The following is a 25,594-nucleotide window of genomic DNA, read 5'->3' on the forward strand; positions in this document are numbered from 1 at the left end:
ATGTGGAAAAAAATCACGGCACTGTTGTGTGGATTTTTAAGCCTTTATTGATAGTAGGGCAGGAAACAGGAATAGGAAAGGGGGAGAGAGATGGGGAGTGACACACGGCAAAGGCCGTCAGGCTCGGGAGTCGAATCCGCGGCATGTATAAAACCAATGGTTTTCGATGGTGGTGACGTAATGACGATATGTTTTAGTGTCGGGAGGATTAAAGGTAATGCTCCTATGTATACATGTATGTAATCTGGCACCACTGCCGTATCAGGCACAATTAGTCATTACGTCATTTGCTGGGACGGTGCATACGCATAAAAATTGGCGGGACGGCTGGGACGGTGCATACGGCGCAAAGTAACCACAGTATACCGCTAATCAATTTACAAATTACATATACATATACATACCGGTAGTATATGTATAACTAGCTCTCAATGATGACGTAATAAAGATGTGGATTAAAGGACCCAATGCCAGAGTGTAATTGGTTTTCGATGGTGACGTAATGACGATATGTTTTAGTGTTGGGAGGATTAAAGGTAATGCTCCTATGTATACATGTATGTAATCTGGCACCACTGCCGTATCAGGCACAAGTAGTCATTACTGAGATTTGACAGTTTGTAGCGGTCGAAAGTACTTGCGCGCTCTGCTTGCGCACTAGTAGGCCATTTATGAACTTCTAGTTCTTAATATACATTCTCAACTTGGTGCAGATGTTTAACAAAATGTATCCAATCCACTTTATTTATATAGCACATTTCACAACTCAGGGTTTACAAAGTGCTGTACAGAAAGTTAAAAGCTAAATTCACTGTAGGCTAAAGCTAAAACAGAAAAACAGCAAAAACACACACATAACAAAGCCAAACAAAAACACAGAAAACTCAAACGGAATTAAAAGCCAAGGTGTAAAGGTGGGTCTTAAGGCGATATTTAAAAGTCTCGATGGTGGGGGCCAGTTTGACATGGGAGGGGAGGTCATTCCACAAAATTTAACTCTTGAGAGCATACAATTCATTTAAGGGTCCATTTGGTTGGGAGTAGGGACCACCTGGAACCTCCTCAAGGACCGCTGGTGGTCCATTGGTTGAAAACCACTGTTCTAGAGGTGTGTATGGTAGGGATGGTAGGACAGTAGAGAGAGAATGGGAAAGAATACAATTACAAATCATATATAGTTAAATAGTTTCTATACACATTGTATAATTGAATAAATATCGGAATCGGACTAACAGGGCTTTAGAGTATTAGTCATGGCCTCATGGAGGTATATTAGTGGGACTGGGATCATTATCAGCTTTGAACAGTTAGTTTGAAGCAAAGCCTCTGGCCCTCTTGTAGCCATTCGTTCCCTCCTACGTCATCACGCACACTACGCATACGTTCGCCCAATCAGCTGAAGACTCTCAACCTCAGGAAAGAGGCAGATGATATGGCAGCTTTGTGAGCGACCAGGTGGAACTTGCTTTGTTATTTCGGTTAAAACCTATCAGTATGAACACATTTTAGCGCAAAGACGACAGGCGTCTGGACGGTGGCTCGAAATGATTTACCTGATACTGATTTCCGCGATCTCCGGAGCCGTCCTTACGCTGATATTACAGTTCTTGTTGATTTACCGATGGAGCCCCGAGCCTGTGGGCAGGACAGTGCAATATGTCAAAGCGGTGCCCGATCCCACATTGAAGGATTACTTTAATAACCAGCAACATGCCGAACCGGGCCAGCAACAACAACAAGACAACGCACCGTCCAGACAGCAGCAGGAGGCCGTCTCCTCACGACAGCAGGACGCGACTGTCACTACTAGCAGTAACGTTAGCCCCAAACAGTCGCCACTGGCGTCGCACAGCGAGCCCATCCATACATCCAAGCCGGAGACGTGCGATTTCCTCAATGCCATCTTTCTGTTCCTATTCAGGGAGCTCAGAGACACTCCCGTCGTTAGACACTGGCTCACCAAGAAGATCAAGGTGGAGTTTGAGGAGCTACTGCAGACAAAGACGGCAGGTCGGCTGCTGGAGGGACTCAGTCTCAGAGATATATCCCTGGGTAATACTTTGCCCGTGTTTAAAACGGCGAAACTGATGAAGCCGGTGCATTTGAACGAGGACGGTATGCCCGAGGAGCTAAATTTTGAGGTGGACCTGGAGTATAATGGAGGGTTCCATCTGGCCATTGATGTAGACCTGGTCTTTGGGAAGTCTGCATACCTTTTCGTGAAGATGATGAAGGTGGAGGGAAGGCTGAGGCTGCAGTTCACACGCCAGCCCTTCTCCCACTGGTCCTTCTCCTTCATCAAGGACCCACTGATAGACTTCGAGGTGAAGTCCCAGTTTGAAGGAAGACCGTTGCCCCAACTCACCTCAATCATTGTCAATCAACTGAAACGGGTCATCAAGAAAAAACACACTTTACCAAATTACAAAATCAGGTAAAAAAACATTAACTTTATATCTACTCTAGACTACTGTGATGTTTGTTACACTAGCAGTAGTAGCACTAGCAGCAAAGATCAGCTAAATTATGTGCAGTCCTGATTGGAATAACACTTATACAGGACAATACAGAAACGACTGGTCATCATTTATTGTTATGTGGCACCTGGTTGGGGGTGGGGGGGGGGGGGGGATCCATTATGTGATAATTTAAAAAAAATCAAGATAAACAAGGACCAGTTGCAGGTGAATCAAAAGTTGCATCGGTCTGTATTGGTACTATTGGCTTTGTTGGCAGCACTGTTTCATTAAAGGCCAATAAGCCTTGTGACATAAAATGCACCTGTTGTGTGCAACATGGTGGAACATTTCTACCAGTAGTGTAATGACATTGAAACTTCAATATTTATGACACCACCTTCAGTATTTACAGATATTTCAAATGACTGTGAACATGTGTCACACAAGATTAGTGTGAAATTTAAGAGACAGACTGGTAGAAGCCTAGAAGGACACTTCCTTGTCAAATGCAGAAGTGCAGCAATTCACTCAACTTTCTGTCTAGTTTCTCAACTTCTCGTCACTTCCCCTCTGTCCAGTTGACCTCGCAGACTTGTTATTTTATTTATTATTTGAATAAACAAACTATGATAAAGGACAGAAAGGCACTAGTGATAGGCAATATATCATTGGGATATGAAACTAGATAATGTCTGGGAATTTGATTGTAATATCATGACTTAGGCCTTGCTTGTAGAACAATGCACAAAGTAGGATTCTTCTAACAGCACATTTATGGCCATTGTTAATTTGTGGCCAATAACTAGATTGTTCTACTTCTGATTTAGGCTAAATGTTGTCTTTTAAAGGTTGCATTACAAAGTGATAGAATGTTTTTAACTTGCCATGTCTACTGTTATAGATGAGTGAAATGAACAATGTATCTACCAGGCTATGGCATCATAATTCACATGATCTATTCTTAACCACTAATTGCTCACTGCTCCTAGTTGCGAATGCAGTGAGCACTTACTATGAGACCTAGCAGATCATGTCTGTGCGTGCGTGCGTGCATGTGTCCCGCCTTTGTGCCCATATATGGAGCTGAGTGATTTGTTTGTGATTGATGCAACACACTCCATATTTGGACGTATAGCTGCTTTGGGGACTCCTTATATGGTTATGGCTGAGTCATGGTGACATGAGACTTAAAAAAATAATAACTTAAAAATAAATCTTAAAAGAACCCAAATATGTACGAGCTGCGTTCGCTTCCCGCGTTTGCGCGTCTTACTGGTTGTAGGATGAGTAAATGCAGAGGACAAATTTGTGCAAATATACAGTGACAAAAAAAAGTCTATTCTATCTAACCAAAAGCCAATATTAACTATCACCCAAACATTGTCAGATTATTGACATTGAGGTACTATGTAAAAAATATTGAGGAAGGATTTCCTGTTCCAATTAGAGCACCACTCTGACCTATTTGCCATTATTTGACAACATTGGTATCGGCAACAACAGCTGATGTGTCCTGATTTGAGCCACTTTTAACCTGGTCTCCCTATTTTGAGGGTAAAATGAAAAATACATTACTGCATCAAAAGTAATCAACAAACTATTATAGAAACTGGTCCCCCCCCCCCCCCCCGCAACCCTAACCCCTGGGGGTCCCGGACCCCACTCTGAGAACTCTGCTCTACAGAAATTCCACTGTATAATGCTTATTTTAAATGCTTCTGTCAGCTTGCCATGAATGCTGTTACAGCACTTTACTAGATTCAGCATCAGTGCACCCAATTACATGGCACACTGACACGTATGCCTGCCAGTGCCTACGTTTGGAGAGGTCACCCTGCTGTCTCAGGACTGCAGTCAAAGCTGCATTGGCACCGCAAACTTCAGCCTGCCTTCTTATGCCTTTGTGTTGCTTCTGTGGCCAGAGCAGCTTAAAGCTAGAAAAAAAAACTCAGTGTGGACACTTCAGTGAAAATCATTCTTTTCATAGTGGAGAAACAGATTGAAATCACTTCTGCACCAGGTTATTCCGATCTATCTATTTCAGAGAAAAAATGCTGAAGTGAAAAAGATGGCGCAATCTTTTTAAAATTATGGATATTTTTGCAGAATGGGTAATTATCTACAGAACCAGTTGAGTCATTAGCCTGCTTCTGTTTGCATGGCTGCCTTGAGGACATTGTTTTCTCGACAAAATCAATGCATCGCTGTGTTGTGCCTGACAGAAAGGAACACTTTTCCTTTCTGCACCATATTCTCTGTAGGCTGTTTTGATCACCACCCAACAAAAGGTTGGCTTGTTTCATGAACATGAAAATCACCAGACATTAAATTTAAGCTTCAGCACCACAGGCACCCACTGACAACAGTACACAGCATTGCTCTTGTTGAGCTGTGTTGGAGCAAACACCACATGCGCGTGTGTGTGCGTGTGCTGTGAGTGGTTCACAACCTTTTTTTAGCTCTGTCTGGACTACTAGCATATTTTGATTCTCATATTCACATATCGGATAGATAGTCTGTTGTCTAATGTTAAATACTTGTATGCAGGGCTTGTTTTTTTGTAAGGCTAGACTTTCAGTTTGGTTGTATTGTGCAATAACTTGCAAACTACATTTTCTCTAGAAAAGACTACATGAAATATGACTGACACATACAGAGACACCTCCCCGACTATTTCGCAGAGACAGTTTATTTGTTTATTTATGGACCGCAATGAGACGATTTTAAGATGACCCCATGTTATTCTCCATAGAGAAAAGCTTCCATGAACCAGGGGGATGAGCGAGTGTTGTGACGTCAGGACCTTGGCGCTCTATTAAAACAATTGTAATATTCTGTAACCCTATGCTGGCCGTATCGCCCAGACGCCCACCACTAAATGTATGTACAGTACAGTACAGTATGTGTGTATTTACTGCATTACCCAATACCGATGAACATGTTGTGAGGTTGATGAGATTATGTGCAACAGCCTTTGAGGATGGAACCCTGAGTGTTGGGATTTGCTGAATGGCACAGATGGTAGGATGTTGGAGAGGAGGGCTGGGAGAATAGCCCTCTGGAGCTAATCCAGGCCTTTACAACACCCTCGACTAGAGGCAGAGTAGAATCATAATAAGCAGGGAATCGCTCTTGTTTTATGGTGTGGATTGCTAACTTCCTAAGCTATTTTATACTTTAAAGTACCAGTACATGAATTAGGGTTCAAACCTAAATGCAATACTGTTTTCTACCAGGGACTCGGGGAGCTGGGAGTTCTGTCAAAAATGTTTTGATGTTTTTTTTTCTAGATATGATTTTAGTGGAGAGCTGCATACTGTAATTGATAGATTGAATCAGTGATCAAATTGAATTGCTATATTTTTTTCTTTTTGTTAATGAATGAATAACAAGTGATTTGGTTTATGTGTGGGCTGTGGTCTCTGGAATCATCTATGGAGACGACTAAAGGCGCTTGGTCTCCTTTTTTGAGAATCAGTCCTGTAATGTGATGTGCTAAATCATTCACCGTTGATTAAGGCTATTTACACAATAACTATATGATCTCCAGTCCACATAGTTTATAGTACTTTGGACAATGTGACACTGTGGCAATCGAGGGACGCGACTGCAGGTAATGCATTCTGTTGAACATTGTCTGTCACAATCCAATTCAATCTATCCATGAGTCATCACCACACTGGGAATGCCCTGCACACAGGCATAGTATCAACACACGTGCATACAGTACACACACAATCCAGCATCAGCTGTCGTTTGTTACATAATTTGCTGGATGGACATCTGTTATCCCTCCATCTCAACTTCTCTCATTTTTTTAGTGTTACTTCCTGTGGTGGTGGTGCTGGTGGTGGGGGTATGGCTTTTATAGTATACAAAACTGCATAGGATAGAGCTGAGCAGAGTTTTCAACCTGGTCATTTTAGATGTAGACATGTTCCATTTTAGCTTTTGGTCTCTTTGGTCTTGCTTTGTCCTGCTGCAGAAACGGGGAGACATTGAGAGCCTTCTGCTATTTTAGTTTAGCTGTTAGTTTCTTTGTCTGAATTTCTGTGAGTCATATAGAAAGTGAATTTTGTTCAATAACAACATAACAGTGCTGCATGGGTGCATCGTGACTCAGCCAGTTAGTGCACCGACATCATGCTCCTTTTGAGTCGCGAGGACCAGAGTTTGAATATGATTCCCGTCATGTGTTCTGACCTGTTTCCTGTCTTTCTACACTCTACTATCTAATGGAGAAAAGAAATACATATGATGACACATTGAGGGTAGACAACACACAGGAGTTGGAACAACGTGACTGTGCGTGTCCACGACTCCACGCATGCTCTGTGAAACTGGAAATATGTGATGTATATCAGGAGCACTAATAAGGATTGCGCAATAATGTAGTTTTTAGACATACTATTGGTCCGACTGTCATTAGACCGACAACCTACCTCAAACCCTAAACTGCAAGCACGGGAGCAGCGCATGTTCGACCGCATTTCCGTCCGTTGGGGACGGGGTTGTCTAATCTACGTGTGCCTCCCGTTTCACTTCATTCAAAGTGTACAGTTAATAAGAAAGTTGCAAACATTGCAATGTATTGGATTTCCCATTGTAGGCATTGTGTGTGTGCTTAGTGTGTGGAGGCATTTTGCACAATGGTGTGCTAGAAGAAGGCACACGGATAAATGACATAGTCCTTCTCTATTTAGTGTGGCTGGATATACTGTGGCTGGATGACTCGACCTAACAAGGAGAAAGTGACTGATTGCCAGGCTTCTAATTTCAGCTTTGTTCAGTTTGTTGTCATATTACGGGGATGTGAGCTGGTAGATTTGTATGATGCCAACCATCATTATATCATAAGCATGGCTAATGTGTGTTTGTTACGGGATTTTGTTTAGATTATTGAACTGTTTATAGGGACCTGGAGTTACTCAACAAAGAGGGCAGTTATAATTCCAAATCTATGGTACAGTATGACATCTCAACTTCCTGTCACTGAGCAAGGACTGCATGTCTACTGCTCCAGGACCGACAGTGTATTGCATTCTGTTGGTCCTCTCATATAGCATGCTCTCCCTGTCCCACATGTGGTCATTTTAGGATTATTCCCTGGAACATCGGCCTGCATATTTGTGCCAGGTTAATCAAAAATAGACATTAATCCCCTGGATGATTAAGCTGTGCTTGGGCAGATCGTTCAGTGGATAACCTTGGAGCAAAAGTTGCAAAATATATCTGTCAACATGGAACACACAAGCATTATACGGTACATGCATAGGTTATAATCATATTTAATAATGATTATTATGGAAGTTATTATGATTATGGCATAAGTGGTATGCCTGGTAGTGATCTTTAGTCTGTTTTTTTTGGCTCTGAAAACCTAGTTTTGCTATGGATTTATTTGGACATCTGAGTTAATGTGGGTGTGGCCTGAAGGATAATTTTTTTCTGGTGTCATGCAACCCCTTTAAGCCTGTAGAGATTAGTGAGCTGTTGGCTATCAGTCATGCTATAGGACTTAGTCTGTATGCTTATAGCTGCTTGTCATATACTGCAGAAAACAAAATCGCTGGATCATAATTTTTTGCCAACAGCTCCGTAGTAGTAACAGTAACTCTATGGATGAACTGTGTGTTTAGTTAAAAATGTAAATGTGGCCTTTATAACATGGAAATGATTGATGTACTAGTATGCACCTGCTCTATAGCCTGAGAAAATACTCTGATCAGTGTTTTAGAATGAAACAACGCTGTTGTGCTAGTGCACTCGTTTAGATAATGTCAGGTGGCAGGCCCTAGACGTTTACAATATTATGTATACAGTAGTAAATGGCATAACTGATACTGGCCATGCTTGAAGCTAACCAAACAGCCCAGCAGAGCACATCATACAGGTATTCATTGGCTCTTGTGTGCATTGGGTCTTTTGAGCAGAGAAGAAAAGAGGGCTAATCTCATAAGAACTTTCTCATTAGAGAGTCAAGTTTCCTCTTTGAAAAGGAATGTCTGCTATTGTTCCCAAAGCCCCTTGATTTCTCATTAACTGGACTGTCATAAGCTAACATGCTTGTGGTGCATTTGATCCTGGGAATGCCGAGAACGGAATACATTGTGTGGGTCTCTAAAATAAATAATAAATGCATCTGATGTGCAAATAAATAACTTTCAGGGCTCACCTGGTAACAACACATATCACATAGATGAGGCAATAGTCCTTCCTGCCGCTCAACCAGGTTCCAATTTGACCAATCAATGAATAATAAAGGAATCGATTCAATGTTTTCCCCGCACCAAATTGTTGATATATAAAAATAATTCATGTTCGTGTGAATTATTTTCGTGTTTATTTCATTATTTAACAAAATAATCAACTAAATAATGTAGTGCCCCAAAACTATCTTAAACGTATATTTTCGGCAAGCAAAATGGTCATGCGACAAAATACAATTAAGGGGGTTGCTACAGGTGCAGACACTTCAAATACGTCTGGGCAAAACAGCGTGGTATGCCTGTGCCTGTGTGCATAAACTGGGTGAATAATGAATTAATACAATTATTCAAGCAGAAAAAATCAAACATTCACCAACATTTGCCATTGCCCCACCATACCTAGCACATCTACTGGCATCAAAACAGGAAAAGTTTCCTGTAACTTTTATGGCTGCCTAAACGTTGAGATACATTGGCTAGTCTGAGCAACATACAATATGTTGCTGAATGACTTGTTCCACATATTGGTTCTCAATTTCAACAGAAGTGCAGCTGAGTAATTTATTATGCACTATGAATACCAATGTGGGACTATTTGTCACTCACTCATTCAGGTACAAGCAGTGATGAGGGCACAGTTCTCCCCTGAAGCATAAGAAAGCCCTGTGCAGGACACAGATAGGCTAAGGGGTGTTGTGAGGACGGGTGTGCCCCATGCATTTTTAATAGGCACTGCTTGCCCCAGCTAATGGTGTCTGGAAAGTGATAGGGTCCCCGCCCGCTGCAGAGACAAATACAAGTACACGTTTTCCAATTAAGATGGCTGGTTGCTGTCAAGCCCTTTGTGGTTAATAAATGGTGCTTTTGTTTTTCTCATGATTAGCTAAACTTCTCCAATGTCTCGCTGCTTATCTAGATCCAACTCAAACCTGCTGATTCCAAATGAGAAGGAATTCACCACTTCCAATAACATTACATTATTATATATTATATAAAGTGCTGTGGACCTGTGGTCATTGCAAAATGTATGTTTAGGAAACTGAGTAAATTACTTTAGGACACACCACCACACTGTTGGCAATTAGATTGATCTTGAGCCTGATGATTAGTCTTGACTGACATCGGGCTCAGCTAGATGACACCGCAAGCCTGGTACTAGAGCTATGAACTAGCCAGCCAAGAAGGAAGACAAATTCTAGAACAAAAAATTAAAAGCATACACAGTACATAAATAATATTATTCATATTGCCCCCACACACTCATCCAATCATAGACTCTAGTCTCTGGTATTCGTAGTAAAGTTGTATCTTTCCCGAGTATAGAAGAATTCCCCAGACTAGAGACTACCTTAACCACTTTCAACGTGGCATCCCTATTTTGGGCTGGTCATTATACATTAGGTGAAAATATTAAAGTTTCTCCTAAAAGGGCTACTGTGGGCGAAGTAAGCCCTCATGTCACAAAGATTCATAATCCTGCATTCTGGTAGAACTACAGTATGGGTGTTCATCGTACTACATACATTTCAGTTGTATGGATTTGACTTTATTATGCTATTTGATTACAATCATCCTGTATGAATACTGTGATTGTGCCTCATTAGTTTAAATGTACTGTATGAGGCACATAAAATGCAGTTCAGCCCCAATAAAAGTGAAACAAAATATAATGAGCACACACCTGCAGTCCTGCACACACCCTACCTAGTACCACCCTGGCTCAACCAGACGCATGTTTACACTTATCAGAACACTATAATTTCCTGCACGCTTCGCGGACACTCATTCCAGATTACGTTGACGCGCAATATGGGAAGAAGGAAATTGCCTGCAGGCTATTGCTGTGTGTGCGTGCATCCGTGTGTATGTGTACTGGGCAGTTGGCTGTCAGGCGAAAAGAGGCAAAGCGATATGTGTAATGTTAATATTTCAGCACGAACCAAGTAGTGACAAAGAACAATGTTGATGTAAGTAAGGGAATCGCTGTGTCAGTGATATTTTAAATACAGACATTTAGAACGAATAAGCAAAATCCAATTCCTCCCCTTCCTTGTTTGTGTCTTCTCCTGCGAGAGCGGAGAGACGGAGAGAACGCTGCAGATTCTGAATTTCTGAGAGCTAGTGACTTGTGAGCCGGGGGCGGGCCTGGTGTGGGCTGAGAGCTGGTGACTCTGATTGGCTTGCCACATCTTTTCCGCACATCTTTTTCCGAACATGTTTTAATTGGCTGGGCCGCACATATTTTGGCCACGTGACCAACTTTACAATTGTTCAAATAGATAGGGTGGCCTGGTCCACGCTATGATGAATACTAGTCAGACAAGTGTTAAATTGAGCAACACCTGAAGCTCTGTGAAATGGGAGATAAATGGTTGTCATCAATTAAATGGCTTTTCAGCAGATCCTGTGTAAAAATGTTTTTCTCAAGTTTTATAAAACAAACATCACACTTTTCTTAAACCAGTGCAATAGTAAAGTACACTGGTCTAGTAAAGATGGGAATACCTTACTCTTGGAACAGAACTGTCAGGATTGATTCAGGAATCCCAAATATAGCAATCACTCAGCGGGCATGGTTGCAATCTACTACTACAAGAACTTTTGAGTCTTGACATAATGGTAAAAATTGCAAAAAACAGACAGTAAAGCCAAGCCAAGCCGATCCAGATTTTGGAGAGTCCTAGACCATCACTTACTAGTGCTGCCAACGAATATTCTATATCCGAATATAGATTCGAATCAAAAAAAATAATTAATAACCGAATATATAAAATTAAGGTTCGAATTAAAAAGAATAATATATATATATATATTTTTTATTATTATTATTAGTTTTCGGTGCCAAATCCGATTGGCTCGAATTGAAATCCGAAATCCGAATGGCTCGAATTGTTCGAATCCACGTGGGTTTTTAAAACGAATATCCGAATCCAATTTTTGGACAATTACGGCAGCCCTATCACTTACTAATGTTTTGTCAAAATGTAACATTTTGTAATACACATTTGAAAAACATTTGAGAACATTTAATGTATAAAGCAGCATATAAATCTAAAGTTACACAAATAACCTTTTGATATATAAAAATGTAAATCAAGTTAAAGTCCCCCTCCCTCCCCCTTTCCATACTGTGCATGTTTTTCCCTTTTTACTTGTTCTAACAGTACTAGTCTGTATATATAATGATTTATTGTTGTGCATAGAAGTGTATATTTGTAAGTCTTTAAATGTTCAGATGAATTGAAAATGGAGGACCCTGATGTAAACACGTTTTAGTGCTTTTTCTGGTTTTATCCTCGTAGGAGATTTTGTATTGACCTGTACTTTCATTTAACTGTCAATCAATCAGTCAAGAAGAATAACTAACATACTAGACAAGTAAAATGGCAAATAACAACTGAACAATGGTGCTGTAAACTAAAAGGAACCTGATACAACTTAACTAATTGATGGTTACCTGTAGGTCCAGCTGCTATTCAGCCAGCTTTGGAGGACTTGAAATTAACTATGTAGCATTCAATCCATTCCACATGCTGGCTGCTGCAGAGTATAACAATGAGTCCTTTCCAAATATCTTTTTAGATTTATACGCACCGCGGGGGACCGGGCCTTCTGCTCGGCAGCACCACGCCTGTGGAACAGCCTTCCTAGCGATTTTAAGAGCACCGCAGACACTGAACTCTTTTAAAACAGGCCTACATTTTTTATTTATTTAGGAAGGCAGCCTTTTTGTGTTAAATTGTAGTGTAACTACTGTCACACTCGCAATAGTGTTTTGTCCTTGACATTTTTAACCCTGCTTTGGCACTCTGAGATTCCCTGATAATGAAAAGTGCATTACAAATAAAATGTATTATTATTAGGTATATTCAGTAATATGAATAGTTTGTCCACAGTCTATTTAAAACCACCGGAGTCGCAGGTAGGTAAACAGGAGACAAATTACAGCATTGTGCTGTTAAACAACATGCATGACATAACTGACAATCCTTTTGGTTTAACCACCACACCCAATAGTCACAGGTCTGACAAGTTTCACTTTTACTAAAAATAGACAGCTGTGCTTAATACATTTTCAAGTAAATATGTTCATTTGATAATTTACCTTTTCATACTATTTCTCACAAATGATGAAATCCTGTGAATTCGGAGAAGCCAGAGCCTGTTTAAAAAAAAAAAAAAAAAAAAAAAAAAAAAATGCTCCTGAGAGTTTTCATCTGCACAATGAGGTGCCACTGCCAACACAGGCTAAGAAGAACCATGTAATGGATTTCTGTTCTGTTGGTGAAAAATAGAAACTTATTTCTGGGCCTATTGAATATGGATACATGGGACATGAATCAAATTGATTGATGAAAATGAGTCAAAAGATTGAAGGACAAGACAGTGAAGACACTGGCAGACTGTCACGGTTGAATGGGATTGGGGCATTCAGGGTTACGTCACGTGATTTGTCTGCATACCCAGGGCCTAGCCCTAGTGGATTTTTAATTATGTCCCAGCAGGGCAAGTCTTTTTTTCTGCCTTTCCTGTGCAGTCCTGTGCATTTCCCTTGTGATAACAGAACTGGAACTTTATCAGCCGATGAAAATTTGCATGCTGTCAATGTGACACGACTCTAGCCTACTGAAACATATTGACATTTCTGTACAGTATTTCCTGGTTAGCCTATCTTTGTGGATGCCTTACTGCTGGTGTCGTACAGTTAGGGCACTGCAGTATCATAAAGCTATTGAGCAGCAGACTGCAGGGAAATTCCACCTTAAAATGTCCTTGCATTGTTCTTAGTTATCTGTGATGTTCAATACCCAATATATGGTTTAGCTTTTTTAAGATTTCCTTTTTCTCTCACACAGTGTTTGACTTTGCTTAAGTGTGTGACTTACTGCATTTCCCATAAGCACATTTCCCACAATTCCCATGCAAGTAGCCTATAAGGACATAACATATTCTATATAGTGTAATGTCTGTCAGCACTCGTTCTAATTTTCAATAGCCTCATTGGTTTATAATGACTGAAATGAAAGGTGGCATGTGCCGCTCAGACAGTGGAATCAGATGCCTGTTAGGGTACAGAGTTCAGTACATTAATTATGGACATCGGAATCTTTGAGAGAGGGAGAAAACAAATTGGTTGATGTCAGCCTTCCTGTTCTCCAAAATATCGGTATTGGCCTTGAAAAATACGGATGATCTCTACGGCAGTTATATAGCAATGACACCACTCTGAGAGAGTTTTGCTGATTGTCGGCTACGAAGGTGGGAATACAAGACCATACATATTGTTGAGTACCGGTATGTTTGTTTTATTTTATTATGATAGGTTAGTAGAGAGACAGGAAACTGAGGGTAGAGAGGGGGAAGCAACACAAGTCTCCAGAATCAAACCTGGGACCAGGGCTTGACATTAAGAATTCCATACTAAAAGGCTTTCTTACCTTTCTTTGTAGTTGTTATGTCCCCATCAAAGAGGTCCAGGTGTTATTTTGTGCAAAAGCTCCTTATTGGCTATTTCCCCTACCATAAGCCCTAAATGAATTGCATTTAATTGAATGGGATGTATGGGGTGTTGTGCTAATTCGCTTATTTCCATCGAAATAAGTAGTAAAGTGTGCCGCTTGGGTTATTATTTACATTATGAAGAGGATATATACAAAAAATATATAATTTTGACAAAATAACACCTGGACCTCTTTGATGGGGATGTAACAACTACAAAGAAAGGTAAGAAAGCCTTTTAGTATGGAATTCTCCTTTAACATTTTGAGGTACTTGTCCTTTGGATTTCCATTTCCCATTCACTTGTCCGGGCACAAAAGTCACTTGTCCGCAACACGAGCACACAAATAGGCCTACATTTTAAATCAACTAACTATAAGTTGGTCTTACTTGGTGAATACATGTTTGCAAGTTAATAGCCCTAGATTAGAATGTCTATGATCTTACATATATTTCATGTATTCCAAAGACTTGGAGTCGTTTTGGGGACTAATTTCATATTCATTTGAAAGTTCTGGGCACCAGAGTATACGAAAGTATCAAAGATGTCTCAGCTCTTGGCTGAGATTGTAGATCGGCTATTTTTGGTGCACAGCTTATTATAACCAAGGCTTACGCCTTCATGCTACTGTATGTCAACGAAGTGATTTTTTTTGGATCCTGCATTATTTAAAACAAAAGGATTCTTTTATCTGTCAAATTGCACACTGATGACAGTCACTGGACTAAAGGAATGTGGGAAGTAAGCAATGTATCGCATCCTAAAATATATGACAAATGTATTTTAATGAGTAATATCAACATTTTATTTATCCGACGTCTGATTTTAGTAAAACCCCCCCAAAAAGACAAAACATGGGTCTAAATTCTTAATTTAAGTACTTATGAAAGTGTGACGATCAAAAAACGTCACAAATTATGACATTTAATATTGACCTTTGGACCGTGACTACTGTGATTTAAACACCAACCAACTATACAGCTAAATCATCCTTAAGTCATTTGTCTGCACAGACAGATCATCAGTTCCTGTAGCAAAGGCTTACTGAGTGCTATTCTGTTTCTTCCAGATACAAACCCTTCTTCCCATTTCAAGTGCAGCCTCCGCTGGGCTCGGCCAGTGATTTGGACCTGTCCGTCCAGGACACCCGGCTGGTGGAGGGGCGACTCCAAGTCACCCTCATTGAATGTAGCAGGTAAGAGAAGTCCTGTGTGTGTGTGTGTGTGTGTGTGTGTGTGTGTGTGTGCGCATACTTTACTTCATTAGAATAGAAACTAGAAAATCGTCCTGCAAGCGTTTGGCCCCATCCTACGTGAAGCCCCCCCCCCAACATAATTCCCCCCATTCCCTGTAACGTTTGGAGCCAATTAAACTAATGGTGTGCCGTGAAAAAATACACACTGGATGCCTTGCAGATTCTAATAAAGATAATGGCAATAACAATAAAGGAAACAAAAAAATAATACAAAAGTAATAATTATAAGAAAGAAATAATTAATAAATAATATAAGAAATAATTAATTACACAAGTGAGAAAGAGAACTAGAGACCATCTTGTGATGGGATAACACCGACCGCGACACCAAATCGGTGTGTGTGGGTGTATCTGGTGTGTAATGGAATACATGACACGAGAGACATGACTTTGGTGAAAAAAAGGGTTGCTCAATATATCATGGTCAACCTTTACTTATAGTAGTAAATATAGTAGTAACTTATGTTACTATTGACATAATGTGTCAGGCTGAAATACAGTATGTACTTGTTGTAGAAGTACCTTAAAGAACAGTTGGGGGGGGGGGGAGAAGGACTTTTAAACTATTAAAGGAATCTCCTTGAAGGCAAACAAACAAACATTTAATAGTGCTAATCAGCAGTGCATAGTCCCAACAACCACTTTAGAAACTGAGAACACCTTGTTTACAAGTGACTGGAGGGGGTGTCAGTGTCACCAAACAATGTTTTGTTCAGGTAGAGATCAAATAGTTGAAAATCACTTTTTAGGCACTACGGTTACTGAGAAATGTCCACTGGAAGCTTGTTAGCATGTTGCTAATGGAAAAAAATTGTATCAGTTAGCCAGTATCCGTTTACCACAAACTTTCTCGGGCACACCGTCCGAGTTTGAGTTCCACCTATGGAGCTTGGCCTTCGCTGTGATCTCAACTACATACCCAGAGTTTCGTGACTGCATGTTCCACAGTTGTGATGCTGTCATGATGACTAAGTCTGTCCACAGACATAAACACCTCACAAGGTGAAAACAATACCATCCAGGCAGGTAGCCACTGTGTGGCTGAAGAAAAGAGGTGTGGATGTTCACCCATCCTCAGGTGTCATAGGTGGTAAAGTGTCTAAAGTAATCCAGAAAACATCTGCATGTCTCAAAACTTTGTTCATGGGCCTTTATGCTGGTATATTGATTTGTTTTGGGGGGGGAGGGATTTATACTTCGATCATAGAAATGTAATTTTCATTGAGCAACATAGTCATGCAATGAAGTATAAATTAGGCATAAGGCCTTAAGTCCTAAGACACAATGCTTCAGAAAGCTATGGAACAATCCTGTTTCAGAGTATATTGTTAAAATCTGAAATGTATCTGAAAACAAAAAAAAACGTTATCATAATAAGACAAAGTTATTAAGCCAGTTTCAGTTTTTCCACACATCAAATTGTGTCAAATTGCAATATAATCATTTATTTGATTATTAAAAAAGAAAATGTGTTTTGAAACGAAAAGGCTTAACTTTAAACACAGAAATAAAAACGTAATTTTGGTCGCTGAAATTTGGTTGGAAACACATGATTTGTGCAAAACAAAATGATCTGATTTGTGCAAAACAAAATGATCTGAAAGAAGGCTCTCCTTGCTATAATAACACAAATCCCATATTAAGTCCTTAGGCCATCTACAAGGTCAGGTGCTGTGAGCTTTTGTGTAACTGATCATGAGCAAAACACTAGCAAAACATCCCACTGGGATTGCAATGGGAAGAAGAGAAACTATTGATCACTATTATGCTTAATTTACCTTGTTTGAATAAAAATAGCAGATGAGCTTGTAGAAGCTATTTTTGGCACACAACAATGGTGCGCAATGAAGTATAAATCAGGCTTTAGTTTTCAGTTAAAGGTATACTCAACTCATAGACTACTTTTATAACTGCATTTGCAAATCCTATAATAATCTATGATTACTGTGGAGTCACAATTTCCAGTGTTACATTTTAGTATAGTAACATTGTTCCAACCATTTTTTTCCCACAGCATGGGAAATATGACAACAATAATAAAACATGGCAATTTCTTCTTTAAATGCTGAGGTGAATATGCAATGCATATTCGGTAACCATTTCAGGGGTCTAAACAAATACATTCAATGACTATTATAGGCTATTTATAAATGTGTGAGCCATGCTAAGGTCTAGCATGTAAAATGCAATTTGTATCCAGTTTCTGCTGGTTCTTGGCACTCAACTTGTCGTCTTGTATTCAATTAATGTACTTTGCATTTGGTTTATGTGGCCACTGGACAGTGAACAGTGTATTTATGTGGACTTTACAGTATGTGTTAGATGGTGTAACATTATGTCCAAGGTGTTCCAACTTACCATGCACTCTCCATTACAATACAGAGCTTTTTATTGCCCTTGCTGCACCACTGTACAAAATGCTGTGCTAATCGACGTAACCATTAAAGCTCTAAATGTCATTGCTTCTCCCGTAAAGGAACCTAATCTGTCTCTGTCACATTGGAACGCAACGTCAACTAGATTCCACACGATACAGCCCATTGTCTTAGTGAGGACCCACTCCTTTCCAGTTTTTTCAATCCCTTCCCTCAGGCAAGCATGCTGTTGGGCCAATGGAAATTTAAACATGGCAGCTTTGAACCAACTACTAACTACTCCGACCACACCCTGATGGAAAGTTCTATCGTGTGTGTGTGTGTGTGTGTGTGTGTGTGTGTGTGTGTGTGTGTGTGTGTGTGTGTGTGTGTGTGTGTGTGTGTGTGTGTGTGTGTGTGTGTGTGTGTGTGTGTGTGTGTGTGTGTGTGTGTGTGTGTGTGTGTGTGTGTGTGTGTGTGTGTGTGTGTGTGTGTGTGTGTGTGTGTGTGTGTGTGTGTGTGTGTGTGTGTGTGTGTGTGCCCGCCCCCGCATGCATGTATGTGTTCCCAAATGGCATGTACACGTATGTGTTTTGAGATCTGACTCAACCACTCATTATTCACACCGCCTAATTCCCTGCTGCAGGATCAGAGCTCTGGTCCTCTTCACTCACCACTGGGTGTCGGGTGAAAACGGATCCCCTCTTACCCCACTAGAGCAGCTTGCCATGTCACACACGCACCTGCCTATAATCTTAGTTCCCATTGCAGTAACTTTCCCTCTCACTCTCTAGTTGTCCCTTTCTTATAAACATCTGAAGAATGGGTATAAACCATGTATTCTAAATGGCAAGCAAGCTGAAAGCTTATTCTTTTTTTGTTCTTTTTTTTATGAGAGTCGCTTTTACTCTCAGAAAAGGTCTACTCTTCTGTCAGCGGTCAGAGGATAATTAACTAGAAAAGTGCCCCTCGGGGCACAGGTCTCCACCAGGATTGACATTTGGATAAAATCTGAAGGACTAAAATAAAATAGTGTTGGACATAAGTCAGCCTCCTGGTGGCACTCTAAAAGGCTATATGTAAAGACCTGTTATAGCACCACCATGAGGCTGATTTGAAAAATGTCAAGTGGCATTTCTTCCTCAGCCTCAGCTTTGGCACCCAGTGTGTGTGCAGAGTTTGGCTGCGGTCAAGCCAACATTGCCAGAGATTAGCTGTTCACAGACGGACACACACAGACAGACAGGCCTCTCTCCCCATGCCTTCGGCCTGGTGTTGACAATTTAGTGTAACCCTAACCCTCTAAATGAAAGACAGACTCATAGGCCATTTCTGCAATATTTCTTGTGTAGGTGATGCATTATTCTGTGAATCTCCAGCAGGGGGAAGCATCTGCCCATTGCATTGCTCAGTAGCCTGCTGTGATTCAGGAAATATGACAATCAGAAAAATAACAGCTTCAAAGCAGCTTTGGGTGAATGTAAGAAAGTTGTATAATTCGGACTAATAAAATTGACTGGTATCTTTAGCGTTTCTAAAGGGAGTTGGTTATTTTAGAAATGTGGAGGAAACTCAAACTATTATGGTTAACACAAGCCAAAGCCCTTTCATGTACTGTTAAGTATTCTGAATTAGTGCACACCTTGGCCCTTTTTTAAACCAGTCCCATGGCTTGAAGTGCTCTCGGGAGGTTCCCTCAGGAAGAGCAGGGCTGCACAAGGCTTTATAAGCATGCACAGCTACACTGGTGATGTCATAGAGCACTCTCTCCTCTCCGCACCAGGGGGCAGCAAGTGTCTTGCATTTGTCCTAAAGTCTAATGACTAATCCATCTTTTAGTTCACCATTATATATATTTTTTTTTAAATCATAATTTGTTACACATATGGCTACACCACACAATTTACCAATCATTTCTGAAAACAACCTGATAATTTAATTGTTACATTTAACTGAAACTCTCTCAAATACAGGGAAAAAAAAGTCTAGGAAACCTCAGTTAGAGGTCTCATAAGCCATAAGGTATAATTAATAGGTATATTTTCTATATTGTATTAATTATCAGTTATCACGCAATAACAGGTCTGTTTAATTCTGTTGATTATAAATATAAATTGTACGCTCCTGCATCACTGTTTGGATTCACATTATTACCAACAGAATTAAGGGACAATATCGGGGAAACGGATAAATGGAAATTACGGATACATACATACATAATTATTCTATTCTATTATTTGATTATCGCATGCAATTAAGATCTCAAAATATACAAAATAATGTGGTAATTATGTAGTCAAGGCTAGTACAGATACAGAATGCGTTTCACATATGATCTGATTTGACTGCTTTTATTCAGTGGTCAAAAACGTAGCTTTTCATTTTCAGAATATTTACTGTAGGTATAATCAGTGGCTTTATTACCAGAATCACATGTTCTGTCCTTTGTCTGTTGAATCTCTCTGTATAAGCGTGTCAGCTGTCTGTTGAATCTCTCTGTATAAGCGTGTCAGCTGCTAAATACAGTGATTGTGAATTTTCAAATAAATTAAACAATTTTTCATGCAAGCAAGCAAACAAAAAAACATGAATTAGACTTAATGCTGTTCTTCTCCTGTCCTCTACTGTGCCTGCAGACTGTTCATTCTGGGCTCCTATGAGAGAGAGACCTACGTCCACTGCACTTTGGAGCTCAGCAGCCATGAGTGGAAAGAGAAGACTCGCAGCTCCATTAAACAGGTGCGTGTTATACCACAAACAATGTATTACTTACTCCCCCCCTCCCCCTTTAAAGAGGGAGAATGGCAAATTGTCAAATAATTTACTGGTAAGAAAGACTTTTTTACATGGCCTAGGTTTGTGGAAAGATACTGTATCTCCAGCAGCCAGGGACTTTTCTCAACCACGAATACCAAATCCACTGTAGTGGATCAATGTTGACTCTGCAAATTAGGGATGTCCCGATCTAATCTGACAGATAGCACTGGAGCCATTCAAGGCAAATTCGAATAATTGATCAGTATCAAACACAGAACTTAAGGTTGCGCTGCAATGTTGCCACTACCAATTAGGGATATCCCAACAATCCATTCTGACAGATCAGGATCAGAGCCGATCAAAGCATATTCTAATTGATTGGAACACGAAAACACAAAATTGCAGGCTACGCTGCTCAGGTGATGCTTTCATTGTGAACTTGACTTGCGTTCTATATTACAAAAATAAATAGCAATGGAAAGCAAAACGTCTGTCACTTTAGAATCAGATACAATTACAGACTCTGAATATTTGTTATTGCCAGGTATGTTTGTTTCTCTGTGAGGTTGGTTCATTACACAGGATATCATTATTTACTTTTCCCAAAATATAAAGAATAACCATAAAGTGTGTGTGTGTGTGTGTGTGTGTATATATATAGCTATTCTTTTTAGTTTATATATTTATTATGGCCCCCATTCCATTGTGTTGACATTTTCATCAACTTGTTTATTGCTTAAAGTGCCCTTACTACCGGTACCTCATTTACGGTACCCATATTTTCCAACCATAACGTCATTTCTGAACTGACTCTTATTAGTTTACTAGGTAGGTACGGACCACATAAACAGTTTGGTTCTGAGGTTGTTTTGGTTCTGCATGTTAGTGGTGGTTAGGTGATGAAAGCCTATGAGTCCTAGCCTGGCTAATAAGCCAGACTAATATCACTGGCTTATTAGCCAGGCTATATGAGTCCAGCTATGCGATGATGATTCCAAAGTCTTGTCCTTGGCGGCCGAATGTTGGACGATTAAGATCTACACTTGACCCTAGAATGTATGTAGTAATGTGCTCATACTGATGGGATTGTATATGTTTAATTATATAACCATTAGTTTGATAGTTTTTTTATCATAAAACTTTTTTTTACAATATTTTCCATTTTTATCAAAATAGACAATCTACAAGCCCACAACACTTTGCAATATGGCATGTTGAGAGAGCTTTTAGATCTGCTCCTCTTAGCTGGGGGTGAACTCGTAAGAAATCACCATAATTTGGCTCTTGGTGACTAGTTTTTGAATTTTGGTGGTGTTAGGTATGGGTATAAGGTTTTCAAAAAGCTGTGCAAACGCGTTGGTTGTAAACCAAAATAATTGATAAAATTGATTTTCCAATGGATTCTGTTACTATTGGGTGTGCTAAATAACATACTATAAGTTTAGGAAAAATGAACAACCTGAAAGGCATCGTATTCAAGATGGCGTCCACGGTGGGTAAAATGAGCTAAAATGTCTATAAACTGGGATTTAATATGTAAAAAATCATAACAATCTTGCAATTGGTAACTACTTTATGAATTTTGGCATGGTGTTAGGTAATTCTAAAACTAGTCGCCAAAAGCCAAATCTTTACAAGTGCGCCCCCAGCTATCTTCAAAGCTATGTGAGACGACGTTGGTTTGTCCTCCACCCTTCTCTGCCACACTCACACACCGGCCCTAGCTAAAAGCTAGGTTGCTAACTTCATGTAGCCACAGATTAAACCACACTAGTCTAAAATGAATTATCTTGAGAATGTACAGCTACAGTATGCATAGCTGAGAGAGCGCTACTTCTCAGAGAGAGTGATATACGTCTCGGAGCGTAACCGAGAGAGTGCTGTTTCTCCATCCAACGGTGTGAAGCAATTTGTGTCAATCTGTTCTGTAATGTGATATATACAAATAGAATTGATTGTAGTGCAGTAAGTGCTCTGTGCAATACATGTGTTTCGAGGGGTGTTGAGCATGTAACCATCAGGCTTCACAACCAAAAACAACTCCCAAATGAGAACTTTAAGACCTGCACTCTCTGTTGAATGACTACTGATTCCAGAATGGACTCTGGTTCCCCTGTAAATACGAGAATGGCCCTACTATTTAGCATACCTTTTAGGCCCGGCCCGGAAATGTCGTGTCGGGTCAGGTTTGGGCAAAATGTTGTTTCATTCTCACTACTGTTTACTTGCTTCTATGACACTAACTTTTCCCTCTGGGGATCAGTGAAGAGTTTTAGCAGTCTTATCTTATGCATACATTATTCTGATCAAACTTGATCGCTACACCTGACCTCCCTACTACAAATGGGTATTTTAATGTGGATAGGCCATAATAAAAAATAATTATTTTAGTGTCAGTGTTTGGTGGTGATGCTTATAAAGCTGTGTTCACATGCTTTGGCAGTGTAAAGCAAACCTTCCGAGTCAAATGCCAGATCAATTGATGCTTTGACACAAATTATGACTGTTCCCTCTTCATGTTCATTTCAATGTTCTCTCGTGACATTTGGAATAGCAAAGAAAACCACCAGGCCACTCAAGCAAACCTTTTCTAATTGCAATATATTACAAATTTTAACATCATCATGTCACATCAATGCTCTTTGCATGTGACTAATGACTATCTGAGAGGAAAATGTCAAACCTAATTACTCTGTAGCGCTTATGAATGACATTTGTGGAAGCCTAAGTTTATTTGAATTTCATTGAGAAATGTAATTGCTCTGTGTAATATATTTTCAATGGATGATCAGTCTGAAGTAGTTGTTTGTTCTTCCAGCAGGTGGCAGTGATACATTAGCTCTCTGGTCCATGTGGTTACTTTCTGTGCTGATGATGTGACAGATATGCTATTTTGAATCACAGGTCACTCTCACTGTTTTCATGTGATTCACAGCAAATCATCTTTTGGGCGTTATATTTCATGGAGCAGACACCATGACTGGTCACAGTGGTCAGACATGCTTTTATCAATACGGAAAACCAGATCATATTTAGTGAAGACAGGATCTTTATGCCGACATGCTGTCAGGCATTTATTGGCTAATATACTAGTGTAGTGACTGTTTAAACTATAGAGCAGATGTCAACTTGTTGAAGCGCAACACTACAGCTGTCCACCTGGTGTGGTGTCATGGCCATATTGATTATAATTGGGCATTTTATTTATTTTGTGCCATTCTATTCTTGAAATAATTTCAAGTGTTTGTTTGGAACATAGAAGCAGAATTCGGGCCAAGGCTCAACTGATTGAAGATCGCCGTGACTGTTTCCACTTAACCAATATGGCCGCCAGAGTGGCCCCTCTTGAAGGCAGCCAAATTCAAAGCCATTGAAGTGCCTTCTTGTTAATATGCACCTGGAAACGCAGATATACAATGGCATTTGGGTCTAATTTATCAGACTTCTCCAGTCTTTGTGTTCCCAGCAGGACTCTGTTGCATGGATTAAAGGCTATACCATCTGGAAAAGGTCACTCTCCCTTTTGCTCTCCCATCTCCTACCGCATCCCCCACCAGCCCGAGATGAGCGTGGTTGCCGGAGATGAGACGCCCTCGCCTCCTCTCTCAAACACGCTGCGTCACACACGATGTATGTTAATGTTTTTGCTGCTACTCTTGAACGTTCTCTCGTTTGAACTAGTGTGACCTGCTGTCTTTCTGGTGCAGACCGTAGGCTGCAAACCCTGCTGTCTGGAGTAGCACGGCACGGCAGCTCTGCTCCTGAATGGACCGCTTGAACATGCCTGCCTGTCAGGGCTTGGCTTCAGAGCTACATCTTGCAGCTGCGTGCTCCTGTTTGGTTCCAGGGTCCGCACACAATAGACCCACAATACTGGTGCTGAATCGAACGGAGGGAGAGCCAGGGACTGCATTTTAATTGAACTCCCTCCTTCATTCTATTTGCTTAGTGTTATCACTGGATGCTGAATGATGGTCTTTGTATGGCCATGTTGCCAGTGCAACTGTAGTTGGCCAGTGATAATACGCGTTTATCTTTTCTACGTCTGAGCATAGACATGGTAACGCCCCGCCTGCCTCTGATTGGCCTACCGACACTGCCGGCCTTACCAGAGTTTCCTCCGAGGTGGAAGATGCTCGATAGTCTGCCGTGAGGTTACTCCGTGGTGGGAAATAAATAATACAAGCACGATATAATACAAGAGAATGACAGCTTGGCACGCGTGATTAGTAACTTTTATTTTTGTAGAAGAGACAAACAAATGTTATGCCTTTGGCCTGTTTATTTGTATACATGTGTAAACTTGAAACATTATTGTAAAAAGGTCTCTTTTCCCTTGATCTTGATCTTTTTTACTATAACAGTATTAGTTTACTATAATTAGATTAATACCTTGATCCTCATCTTTTTTAGTATAATAGTATTAGTTTACTATAATTATATTAATACACGATAATCAACACTAACACTTTATTCAATCAAAGCAAATGGCCCAAACAATGTTAGTTTGCCTCTTCTACAAAAACTAAAGTTTAAGTTACTGTCGCGTGTTGTCTACCATGTCTGCGGCCAGATAAGGTCCTAGCAGCTTTGGTAGTAATTATAATTGTGTACAATACCTTAAGCATAAGTGCATATTTATATCATGAATAGAGGGCATGCGCGTGACATCATTATCATACCCAGAAATTATGCCTACTGAGTGACAATAAACTACTTTCTAGCCTTGACAGCCCATATACATCCAAACAGAAAAGTTCTATCTGATTGCATTAAACGATGTTAAACTCTCTTTGACACTCACTTTCCCACCTACTTTATACATTCCCATACCCTCTATCTTTTGTGTCCTGTTGGCTTTCACTGTGGGTGTTTTGCATCAAGGCCACAGCATGCTGCCGACAAATGGCGTGGGGTGGATTTCCCTTCCTTGTATTGATCGTTTGGGAAGAGGGATCTCCTTTATCCAGACTGCCTCCCATTAGCTCATATTTGACCCTACAACTTATGCGTACATGCATCAAAAATAAAAAGAGAGAAAACCGGTGAGATACGATAAT

General features: G+C 40.2%; 1 protein-coding gene across 1 annotated transcript in view; it reads left to right on the forward strand.

Moving 5' to 3' along the window:
• The first annotated feature begins 1,429 nt into the window (after window positions 1-1,429).
• Window positions 1,430-25,594, forward strand: part of pdzd8 (PDZ domain containing 8) — a 44,180-nt gene continuing 20,015 nt past the window's right edge. The window contains exons 1-3 of the mRNA XM_080782831.1: window positions 1,430-2,434; window positions 15,238-15,363; window positions 20,414-20,516. Coding sequence (XP_080638957.1) covers window positions 1,545-2,434; window positions 15,238-15,363; window positions 20,414-20,516 — 1,119 coding nt within the window. The 5' untranslated portion in view covers window positions 1,430-1,544. The remainder of the gene's footprint in view (window positions 2,435-15,237; window positions 15,364-20,413; window positions 20,517-25,594) is intronic.

Source organism: Protomyctophum bolini, assembly GCF_963924005.1.
Source record: "Protomyctophum bolini genome assembly, chromosome: 14".
Classification (NCBI taxonomy): Eukaryota; Metazoa; Chordata; class Actinopteri; order Myctophiformes; family Myctophidae; genus Protomyctophum; species Protomyctophum bolini.